The 11986-nt window shown below is 34.8% G+C and overlaps 1 protein-coding gene across 2 annotated transcripts; it reads right to left on the bottom strand.

Annotated features, from left to right (window-relative positions):
* Nucleotides 1-3918: 3918 nt before the first annotated feature.
* Nucleotides 3919-11334, bottom strand: LOC18440721 (metaxin-like protein). Of its 2 annotated transcripts, none has more exons than XM_006850859.4 (6): nucleotides 10663-11334; nucleotides 7618-7958; nucleotides 6929-7005; nucleotides 5616-5676; nucleotides 4803-4992; nucleotides 3919-4308 (listed from the first exon to the last, which is right to left on the bottom strand). In XM_006850859.4, the coding sequence occupies exons 1-6, from the start codon at nucleotides 10814-10816 to the stop codon at nucleotides 4136-4138; spliced, it is 996 nt and encodes a 331-aa protein (XP_006850922.1). In that variant the 5' UTR covers nucleotides 10817-11334; the 3' UTR covers nucleotides 3919-4135. The 2 variants fall into 2 exon arrangements, with proteins under 2 accessions (XP_006850922.1, XP_088704691.1); XM_088848565.1 differs by having other exon boundaries at nucleotides 7618-7955; nucleotides 10663-11116.
* Between the last annotated feature and the right edge of the window lie 652 nt (nucleotides 11335-11986).

The raw sequence follows: 11986 nt of genomic DNA on the forward strand, positions 1-11986 counted from the left end.
CGACATCGGTGGCGTCCTTATACACATGAGTCAGAGTTAAGTCAGACATCAGCTTGAAAATCTAAAGCCCAATGACTTTAAGTTGTCAAGGAAAGCGATGATCTTTCTTGCACCATTTAATGATATTCATCGAGTCCCCTTCTATAAAAACACCTTCCACAGTGTTCCTTGCGACCAGTAGTTTCAAGCCGTACAACAAAGCTTGGAGTTCCACATGGTTTGCCGTAGCAACCCCACACGGCCCAGCATACGCGACTAAGACTCGTCTTTTCCAATCTCGAAAAACACCACCAAGCCCAACTGGCCCTGAATTGCCCAATGAGCGCCCATCAAAGTTCAGCTTTAGCAATCCTTGATCTGGTGGCTTCCATTTGGTGCAATGTCTAAACTTTGGCATATCCAAAAGAAAAATGTTTGAGAGGTCAATAAAAACATCCACCATAGATAAACCCCGACCAACCTCTATAACAGAAAGTCACGACTGGTTTATCTCCAGCCACACTTCCCAAATAATAACACCACGAAGAATCTTCTAGATAGAACTTCCAATTTTCGTCAAGGGTACATCCAATTGGGTTGTTAGGTCCAATCAGTGGTTTTAAAAACAAATTGGTGCCCTAGATTGGGCACCAAAAAAACCCATCCGGATTGGGGAATCAGTGATCCGGATCAAGAATCAGCCGAATCGGTTAGATTAAGCCTTAAAAAAAATCTAAAAAACTTATTAAAATTCATTATAAATGTTGTTCTTTAGGAATCTAATAAGAAATGGGGGTACTCTATTGAGAACTTTCATTTTTTTGCATCAATATGCTAATATTGAGATTTTTTTACTGTATGAACTATTGTTAACCATTATTATTAATTATAATATAATAAACATGATTAAAAAAGTATCAGAAAATGTTTCCATATCATATGATTAAAAATAAAAATAAAACCCCCGATAAATTCTAACGTTATGATATTAAAAAATTTCAAAAAAACTTTATCCAAAAAAATGAAAATAGAGATATCAAAATTAAAAAAAATAAAAAATGCCTATCGACAACATGCACAATAGTTACAAAAAAATAAAAATAAAAATACATGTGGAAATAAAACATATCGAAAAACTATTTTAATAATGAATATCAAAAACTTTTATATGAAAGTTTTTAAATTTGGCACTCTAATTAAGTCATTTAATTAGAGAAATATGTTGATGAGGCTCATTGGATATGATACACTAATTTGAAAATATGATAGGTTAATATTTATAAATTAATTGCTACACTCATTAATAATATTAAACTAATTGACATGTTCATTAATTCATTTTTTAGAGCATGATTAAAAAAATTAAAACCCTTCATAAATTTTAATATTATGACACTAAAAAAAATTTACACTGAAAATTAGAAAAAAAAGCTATTAAAATTTTAAAAATAAAAAAATGACATGTTCACCTGACTCCATTTATTGTTGTAAAAAAAAAAAAAATATTGCGTGCAAAAAATGGGAGTACAATGTCCCACATCTAAAAATGAGAGTGTAAAATGACTATATAAAAGCCATGATTTTCCTGTCGTGAGAAGTAAGTTATTGAGAGTGTGGGAGACTGCTGCTCTCAACGCTTGTAGAGAGGGGGGACGCGTGGCATGGAACTGATTCATCCTAGCTACATTGCTAGGAACCGACAATACGATTTTGCCCTATTCATTGCAGCCATATGTATTGCTGAGAAGAGTGCGATTTTTCTCTTGACACGACCGATTTTCGATATTACGCAAAGGTGGCCGATTTTCGTGTCGACCCAGGTGATTCTTTCTTTTTGACACGTCAGATTTCGATTAAACCACTGATTTATGATATTGCGCAAGAATCGGCATGGGGTGGCCGATTCTCATGTCGATCCGGGCAATTCCTTTCTCTTGACACATCAGATTCTGATTCACTGAAGCGTATTGTTGAGAACCAGCGCGATTGATTTTTCTCTTGACACGACCGATTTTCGATATTGCGCAAGAATCAGCACGGAGTGGCCGATTTTCGATATTGTGCAAGAATCAGCACGGGGTGGCCGATTTTCGATATTGCGCAAGAATCAGCACGGGGTGGCCGATTTTCGATATTGCGCAAGAATCGGCACGAGGTGGCTGATTCTTGTGTCGACCTGGGCGATTCCTTTCTCTTGACACGTTAGATTCCGATTCACTAAAGCATATTGTTGAGAACCGGCAATTTTGCCCGATTTGCTGAAGCGTATTGCTGAGAACCGGCAATTTTGCCCTATTCACTGTAGCGTAATGCTGAGAATCGAGTGATTTTTCTCTTGACACCACTAATTTCCGATATTGTGCAAGAATCAGCACGGGGTGGCCGATTCTCATGTCGACCCGAGCAATTCCTTTCTCTTGACACGTTCGATTTCTGATATTGTGCAGGAATTGGCACGGGGTGGCCGATTCCTATGTCGGCCGGGGCTAATCCTGGCCGACTCGACGACTTTTAAACCATTGGGTCCAACACATTTGGTGGAAAAGTAAGGTTTATCCCAACAATTGAAAGCACTACTACCAAATTTTGGACACAAATGAACAATAGATAAAATTTTGGATACAAATGAACAATAGATAAAATTTTGGATACAAAGGAATAATAGAAAAACAAATGTGCCGCACTGTTGCCATCTTCCTTACACATCAAGCATACATTTGTGATAATCATGCATTATGATTTTTCATTATTGTGCCAAAAATATGTAAATATTGAGAACACATCTCATGTTAACTATTTATTGCCTATTAAATTCATTTTATAGTAAAAATAAAGTTTAAAATGCAAAGTAACAATAAAATGGATCTTTCTAATTCATTTTAATTTTTTAAAGTTTGCGTTAACTTAGGAATTTTGATTTTTGAAATAAGCTCTATGGAAACAAAATAATAAGATACATTGTTAGTAGAGAGAGAATTTTAGTGGAATTGATTGTTTCTAGAGAAAGAGAGAGTTTTAGCATAATTGATTGTTTGTAGAGAAAGAGAGAAAGGTTGTGAGTCCAGATAGAGAGATATCAAGGTGATGTCGAAAGGCAACTAATTTAAAAAAAATAAGGCAATTAATTTGCCCCATATCAAAGATTGTATATAGCAAATGTCTGTACAAAATACCTCACACATTACATGTTGATTGAGAGGTATATGCAATGCATGCTTCTGATGAAGCCCATATGATATATTTGAGATTAAAAATATAGTACGGGCTTTTGTGCCTCTTTTGAAAAAACAAATCAAATTTTTTTTTTTTTTTAAAAATACACTTATCAAGCTTTCTCATTCAAAACAATTCAAATCTAGTTAAATAAATCCGATTAGTTACATCAGAGATCCAGCCAGTTCAAGAGGACCCAGCCGGTTCCCTATATATGATGAATACCGGACTGACTTCGACAATTTCCAATCCGAATCAGACAATTCAGATCTGGATCGACGAATCTTCAAACCTTGTTAAAAACCAAGCATAATAATATCCTATCTTACCGAGGACAAGTGCAAAATAATATCTTACAGTCTCATTTGGCTTTAAAAGTAGACAATGACTCATCTCCCACCATCAATTGAGATGTACAAACGGCAGATGTTGAGTCTGAACACCCTAGAATACCGCGATGTGAATTCTACACTTGCGCCTCGTATAACTCATAAAATACAAGAGTGAGCGATGCAGTCTGATAGAGGAATTAGTTAATCAGTGAAGACTCGCCTCAGTCGGACAGGTGACATGAAAAATTAAGGAGCACACAGGAAATAAGAGAAGAAATTACAAAATAATATAGATTCTTTTAAAATTAAGGCACAAAATATTTATTATATTTTAAATACAAGTAGCTAATGCTACATGTGCTGCAGGATGCCTCAACCGAGAATTTAGATAAAGTTTATTGTTGAAATAGTGAGTTGGAGACCCATTCATTATCCTCAAAATCCATTAAATTCCCTCAAATAATGAACAATTGAACAATAAAAGCCCGTGAAAGTTCATTGACTCAAAATTTCATCACTTCCTTGCGTACCATTGATTAAGAAACACAAAATTTTTCAATTGGTAAGACTCAAAAATCTTAACCAAAAAGGAAAAAGTAAAATGGGAAATTCTAGTCCTCATAATTCAATCCATCATCTTCGATCTCGACATCAACATCATCGGAAGGGCCCATCAGAGAGAGAAAGACAACCACAGCAATGAACTGTGCTGCCAAGAAGTACTTGCCCCTCCTTTTGAAGGTCTTTTCCTCCTCTGTTTTTTCCTTCTTCTTAGGCTTTGCACCTATAACAATGGATGAGATTTAAAAAGTAGCAATTGGATTAAAAATTGGTTGAAATGCATATTTCTATTTCTGAATTTAGGTAGTTTATGTTTACATCAAAGGAAAATTTGAAATAGATGCAGGCAGATATTGTTCAAGATGTTTCTTGGAGAGTAAATCCTATATGTTACATGGATGATTAACTTCTGCATAACTTTCAAACCAAACATAAGACGATCAAACATAATCTACTCTAAACCACGTCCCTTGGCTATATTGCACCTAAACATAAGCTTTGCTCATTTTACATGTTATCCTTTTGTTCTAATACATGATATATTTTTCATAAGTACATTTAGAAAATAACAACATTAAAGAAAACAATATTTTCTTATATTTTCTCTGTAATTTGACAATAGGTAGGAGGCTTTTCAAGAGTGAGAATGATCAAACAAATTCCAAGCATATGGGTTATGAAGACACCAATGTCATGGTATGATTAAGAGACCGTTACCTCCACGTGAAGCTCCACCTTTGCCTCTTGATGTCGAGGATGACCATGATGATGAAGAACCAAATGAAGCTCTGGGTACTGATGATGATGACGACGATGAACTGGCTTCCAAGAATTGGGTCTTGAGACTCTCAGTGTACCTTACTAGATTTTCATGCTCCATGAGCTTGGATCTCAAGATAGATGTATCCTATAATATTAGAAAAACAAGCATTAAGCATTGAAAATGTGCAGTATTTCACCGTATTGCCCAAGAAATAAAAATTGGGATAGCACACTATAAGACCATCCATTTTTCGCACAAGAAAGTTATAATCACTTCTAGCCATAGGATGTCAAATTGGACACAAGGTGTGCCACAAAGTTCAAGAGATTTCTTTTTTAACTTTGCGCCAGCTCAATGGCACACTCCTAGACATCTGATTTTGAGTCATAACGGTTGGTGGTAATTGTGACCTTATACCAAAAGTAAATGATCTCTTTGTACACTTTACCATAAAAAATAAATTTAAAGACAATGTCAGAATGACATCAGATTAAAGCAATCCTAGGATCTCCTTTGTAGGGCACATTTGCTGTTTCTTAAAACTCATGCACCTCTTGCAACTAAGTAGATTTTGTATTTCAAAGAATGTATCACAGTCCAAGTCAAATAGCATATCGATGGAAGCAGAGGCATCAACAAAAAAACCAAAAAAACTAGTAATACATGAGAATGCAGTGCCCAACAGGCTAGAACTAGGACAAAATGAGAAACCTAGATGCAGCTCGTAATGACAATTTACAAAGTGTAGCACTAAGAGGAGAACTTACAGCTGAAGCATGAATAACAAAAAGGGTCTGTCCAAGGAAAATAGCATCCAAGCTTGTAGGCCTGCCAAGAACAAGAAAATAAATGGCCAGTGAATTTCACAAAAAGATTAACAAATAATGAAAATTTCACAATTTTCTTTTCCAAAAGTGTCATGTTAATCTCACAAAACAATAAGTGAAGAGAAAAATAGTTCTGAAAGGGGACTTGATAACAAAGAGTGACTGTACATGGAGATAGTGGCTGTCTAACGGGGGTTTGAGATTTTGCTGCATGTAGAAAGCAAACCTTGTTTTGCTAGCCTTTGAGGAGAAGGGTGGAGGGAAAGGAAGGAAGATGATACACATGGAATCATGTCAAAAACAATGGTAGGAGGCAGAGCAGGAACGCAAAGTTCAAAGCATTATGCCATGATAAAAGACAAGAAAAGCAAACTGTGTCTTAGCGTCGCGAAGCTAGAAGAAGGAATGCAAAGTTCAAAGCATTATGCCGCTTTCGCCGCCTTAGAGTTTCAGATTTTGAATTAGCTACTACTACTGTATATGTAGAATGAAAATTCTTGTAGAATCGAGAATGAAGCTTTCATTCTGTACATGCCAGATCATGCACTAGTAACTGCACCCAATCTCCAAAAAAGTCCCAATTGTTTAGAACTGTAAACCAGCGCTCGAGGCTATCGCCGGCCGAAGATCGTCGAATGAATGCCTTCGCCTCTTGATGTTCCAAGAACTTCAAAGAAGTGTAGCAACCCATAGTGGAGTAGGTGGGAAGGAGGCATGCTAATATAAAAAAATTTCTTATGCCTGGTGGACTGAATTTAAACCCGCATACATTTTGGTTTGCCACCAATTATCAATGAATAGATAAATAGGGAAATGTACACCAGCCTCCTGTTGCGCACCTTAACAAAATTGAAATTACTATTTTTCTTCAAATGCCATGCAGAGTCAGCATGGAAGTTCTCATCCTAGGGGAACAACAGGAAGTATGCAAGTAAAACAATTTTTGGGTTTCATAGCTAATGCAAAGGAAAATTCTCTAGCCATGGTGGGTGTATCTATAGTTGGATTGGGTGTTTAAGACCACTACCCTCCTTGTAGTTAATGAATGTCATGTACCTTTCGTACTCTTTTCCTATTCATCAATTAAAGCTCACTAACAAAAAAAAGGTAATCAGACATCCAGTGCACCAAACAAATCAAGCTCTACACAATGCCAAATAGAAGATTAAACCATAATTCAAGTTTCATATTGTTACTTATGCTTTCAACTGTGAACAATCCACACACCCAACAAGAATAACTTATGATCTCACCTATTTTCAAAGAAAAAGTTCTGCTCTCCAAGCTTTGTGGAGAGCGCATCATATGCTAGAGCAGCCTTCAGATAAATCTGTGTAACCACTAAATATAATAAGCAACAATCCTTGGTTGATATAAACAACCATTCATTCTCCTATACACATATTTGGCAACATTATAGAGACAAACATTGTAGACTTATATTTTAAACTAATAGGGAAGAACATGGACCAAGGCCATTTTGAAACAAGTGTGAAAAGTATAAAAAAAAATACTAAAAAAAACTTAGAAATCCACATAAAGAAAAGATGTGAATAATGAGGTCCCTATTAAGATATCATTATGCAAATCCCCTTCATTTGTATTACATAAAAATACATTTCCAATGTGACGACATCCAAAATTAGGAACCGAACCAATGACAACAGGAGACAACTCACAAGAATCTTCCAGGTACATTCAGCCCTTCAAACATTAAGCAAATTGTTATTTTACATGCTAAATTTCCAACATTGAATGCTCTTTTTTTTTTCTTTTTTTTCTTTTCCTGGTTGGGTTTTTGCAGTGGAGGGGGGATGAGAGAGAAAGAGACTTGTGGTTTCCCCAAAAACAAAAAATGCTTTGGGAATTTTAAGTACAAGAGAAGATTAATTTTGGCATGAGGTCTCTTGTATTTCATTTATAGAAGAAAGACTCAAAATACCTCTGCTTCTCTTTCCATAGCATTGGCTTCCATTATCCCAAGGAGTTGCTTCATATATTTCGTTTGCTTCCAGTGAAGAACCTTCCCAATTGGCCAGGGAAGGTCAGAAAAATATATCTTATCAGCAACCACTCCATCTGAGTTCACCCAAAGCTCATATAGCATGGCATCTGAAAGCCAAGAGGTAATCATTGCCTTCATTGCCAACCAATCTGGGACAATGTGAGTAGGGAGCTTTGAGTCCAAATCCACAATGCCATCTTCTTTAAGGCCCTCAATTGCCCCACCTTTCTCACTGTTGAATGCCACATAATCGCCAAGTTCAACTGATGGTATATCTTCTGTTGAGAATCATAGATCCATTACAGCAAAATTAATTTTTCCTCAAGAAACAAAAAACAAAAATCACAGATGCCATTGAAGTAAAATGAATTTTTCCTCAAAAAAAAAATTCCACAGACACACACACAGACAGTTGGAAATATTATAATATGGCATGACACCGAGCCAGGAAACCTGACAAAATCTACATGTTCTGGGAGGATGAGTAAGATATATCTACCAACAATCAAACATTCCATGACAGAACCAAACATGGAAAATGTGAGAAATTATGAGACCAAATCAGTGTTAGACTACTCAGGCTAGTCCAGTCAGACTCACCCAAGTTACTCGGCTTGGCAGTGTGCGAGTCCAAAGCGCCCTAAACTCGAGAGCAGCAAAATTAATATACAACTAATTATATTTCACTCATATTTGATTGAATCTTTGATTAAAATATTATAGTTGACTTATATTTAGTCTTATGTATTCTTTTTATGGTTTTATGTTTTGTAATGATTTTTTTCTAATTTTCTTATTTTTCTGAAAATATGTTTTTTAACCAGTTTCCATTTTTTTTTTTTTTTTTTGTAAACTTTTTTCGCATATTTTATATACTCTTTCTCATTTATTTGTTTTTTTCCCCCTTTTAGGATTGTTTTCTTAAGTTTTTTAGTCTTCTAGGTCACTAGGCTGCTCGGTGCAGACCCAACAAATTGAACACAAACTCACCCAAGTAACTCAGACAAGGCAGGGGCTGAACCGAGTAGTCAAAAACTCTAAATACAGTATCCTTCTATTACATTATTAGTTGTTTTCATGAGAATAGAAAAGAGATACATCACGTAATCCAAAGAAATCTCATTAGGAAAACTCTGCTGAACCATAAAAAGATTAATGTTGTACTAAATTAATAGCTATCAAACAAACAACAAAGCTTGTCTGAATTTAAAAAGAACACAAAATAGACCAGATACAAACCAGTAGGCTATCTCGCGATAGACTAGAAAGTTACATTTATTCCAAGCTCAGCCATTTGGATTATCTATTATGCCCCATATTAACAGGTTTATAACTGCATCAAATGGACAACATTTGCAAAAGCATCCACTTTAACCAGATGAGAGCCTGGTCCATTTCAAACAAATTAAAAAAAAAATTAACAACTAAGACAGGCAGGCTATGATAAGAACCAGCTACTTCAGCCATGGGGGGTCAGATTCAATATGAACTGGGTTGAGCCAGCTGATCCAAGCCGATGTTAATGATAAACACCATATCATTCAATGCTCAGTAAAAACCACCAGAGAAAGACCACATAAGGCATGAATATGAACCTGCTTCATAAACAAAATCTACATAATTTCTTTTGATACCTAATAACTTCATTGAAAGATGAATTCTCCATTGGAAGTTAAATTATGTACCCATATGTGAACTGGGAACCGGGATGGCTCCTTGTTACTGAAAAGAGAGGGGAAGAAAGAAAAGAAAGGAAAAGGATGCCCCCCTATAATTTGTCTAGAGAATGCTTTTGCTGCTTTTCCCATCCTATTTAAGACCCTATTGGAGACATTAGCAAGAAAGTGGTCCAGCCATTTTTTGATTGAGATTCATAAAATATTACATAGCAAAACTAGTGCGACTGTTCTAAAAGCTGCTACAACTTACAAACTTATGAAACCTTAGATAAACTAAGTTTCTTTTTATTCTTCTTCTTTTTGTTTTTTTCCCTAAAAAAAAAGATGAAGTGAGATTAGCAAGTTAAACTAACTGGGATACAACATTTATGACGGACACCAGAGCAACAGAGATTCAGTTATTAAACAATAGGTAAATGGGCCAGTGTTGGGCAACAAAAATATAAAAAATTCATGCATGATGGTCATGAATTGGATATAATAGAAAACACAGTGAAATAAAATGCAATGAAAATCTGTTAATGCTTTTTATTTGAGAAACACATAATACAATTTGATATACAACAGACTGCAGACATGGGTTTGCATGAAAATGAATAATAAATGGTAAAATGACACAAAACGTAATAGCACTGGGTCATGATACAAAATAAAATGTAACACAAATGTATGATTATTATTTTTTACACTTGGGAATAATGTATGTATATGTGTGTGAGTTCAATTATCCAACTATGCAAATTAACAGATGAAATATATCATAGATTTTTAACCATGAATTCAAATACAATAGTTTCTACAACAATGATAGAGGTATATATTAATCCTTAAAAACAACATAGAAAAATGACAATTAATACTCAATTATACTAATTAACAAATGGAAAGAACACTAATTGCAGATCTTGTTAACCCATGTAACAATATCTGAAACTATAATCCATTGTTATTATAGTCCTGAGAGTATTTTCTTTTATAAAGTATTCGCCAAAATAAATTAGAAAAATTGCAAACTACCAACAAATGAAATATATGAAGTACAACAAGCTGTAAACTCCTTAAACATGAATTTCAGCACAAATAAAATATATGGAGCAAACCAAGCTGCTAAACACCTTAAACATGAATTTCAGCACAACTATTTCAGTAACTGTGATCAATGCGCTAATAATCCTTACAAATGAAATAGCAAATCTCCAACTGCAAAAAGATGATAAGACTCCATTATATAGAAAGCATGAAGACGTTATAGGTTACTACTTATTAGGAATGAATTTCAAGCACTGAAATGGAAGTCGCTAACCAGAGTCTGGACTTGCAGCATCGAAGTGCATGGTGAAAGGTACATTGGCGAACTTCAGGTAAATGTGAACTGGTAAGCATATGGGACAACCAGTAGGAAGACCAAAACATGGCTTTCTGGCCACTAGAACGAGCCCTTCGCTCCCCTCCTCCATCGAATTTCGTCACTCAAAAATCGAAGACCCCAAATTTCAGAACCCAAATGCCCATTTATCCATGTCCCAAAGCCAAAAACCCTAAGCCCTAAAATCTCGCACCCAAATGCAGCAGATTAGTTGTCTACCTTTAGTAAGAGCTTGAAGCCCAACCCTGCAATTCCAGTACTGAGATTTCCCCTGAAGTTTTGCCGAAACTTTTAGAAAGAGAGAGGGAAACCCTGGGGTTTAAGAAATGTACTGCAGTTTTCTGGTTGTTGCCCTATGAAATTAAAGATTGCCAAAATGTTCGAAATATCAGTTTTTCGAAAACGAAACTTAGCCTTAAGGGCGAAAATTGATTTTTGGGTTAGCTCTCAAAAAGATTTCATACTTTCGCGGGACAATACTGCCTGATTACTCCCTTAGACAAATTTTTCTGGGTAATTACTCCCTTAGACAAAAACTAATAAAAAAATAATTCTCGGATTCCAAATTGAGAGATATAACCTCCCGAACCCATACACTTAATGTCGATAAAAAGATTTCAAAATACACTCTCCATATACTTGAAAAAGTCTTGTCTCAACTCCAATTTTTTGATAATTAAATTCTACCTAATACGTCTTCTAATCAATGAAGTAGATACACATCATCATTTCTGCAAGAGCATAGTATATATACTATTTAATAAGATTTATGTGTTATATGAATTGAACCTTCAAAGTTGCATAAGATATCTTGTTTAAAGAGAAATTTGAGGGAATAGTAAAATTAGCAAGAAACAAAATGTATAATTTAAATAAATTTAAGATTTATTCTCCATACCTAAGCTTGGGCATTAAAGTCTAAACTTTTGTCTTTTTCGATTACTAAAGATCATCACACTTCTTATATATTACAATTCAATGTTTCAAATACAAAAAGTATCTAACAAATAATATATTGACGCTTATATCTTAATTTTTAAAAAATTTATAATAACAATTTTATCCATTTGAACAGTACCCATGAATAGTACTCTTGAAAATACTTGTAAATAGTACTCAATATGTAAATAAAAAATATTAAAACCTATAATCCCTAAAAACTAAAAAACCTAGAAATAAACCATAAAACTAAAACCAAATATATATCATTCGAAATTGAATAAAAATAAAAAAAGAAGAATAATTTTGCCCTCCATCATTC

The sequence above is a fragment of the Amborella trichopoda genome, chromosome 1 (genome assembly GCF_054954075.1).
Source record: "Amborella trichopoda isolate Santa Cruz 75 chromosome 1, AtrichopodaSantaCruz75HAP2 v2.0, whole genome shotgun sequence".
Classification (NCBI taxonomy): Eukaryota; Viridiplantae; Streptophyta; class Magnoliopsida; order Amborellales; family Amborellaceae; genus Amborella; species Amborella trichopoda.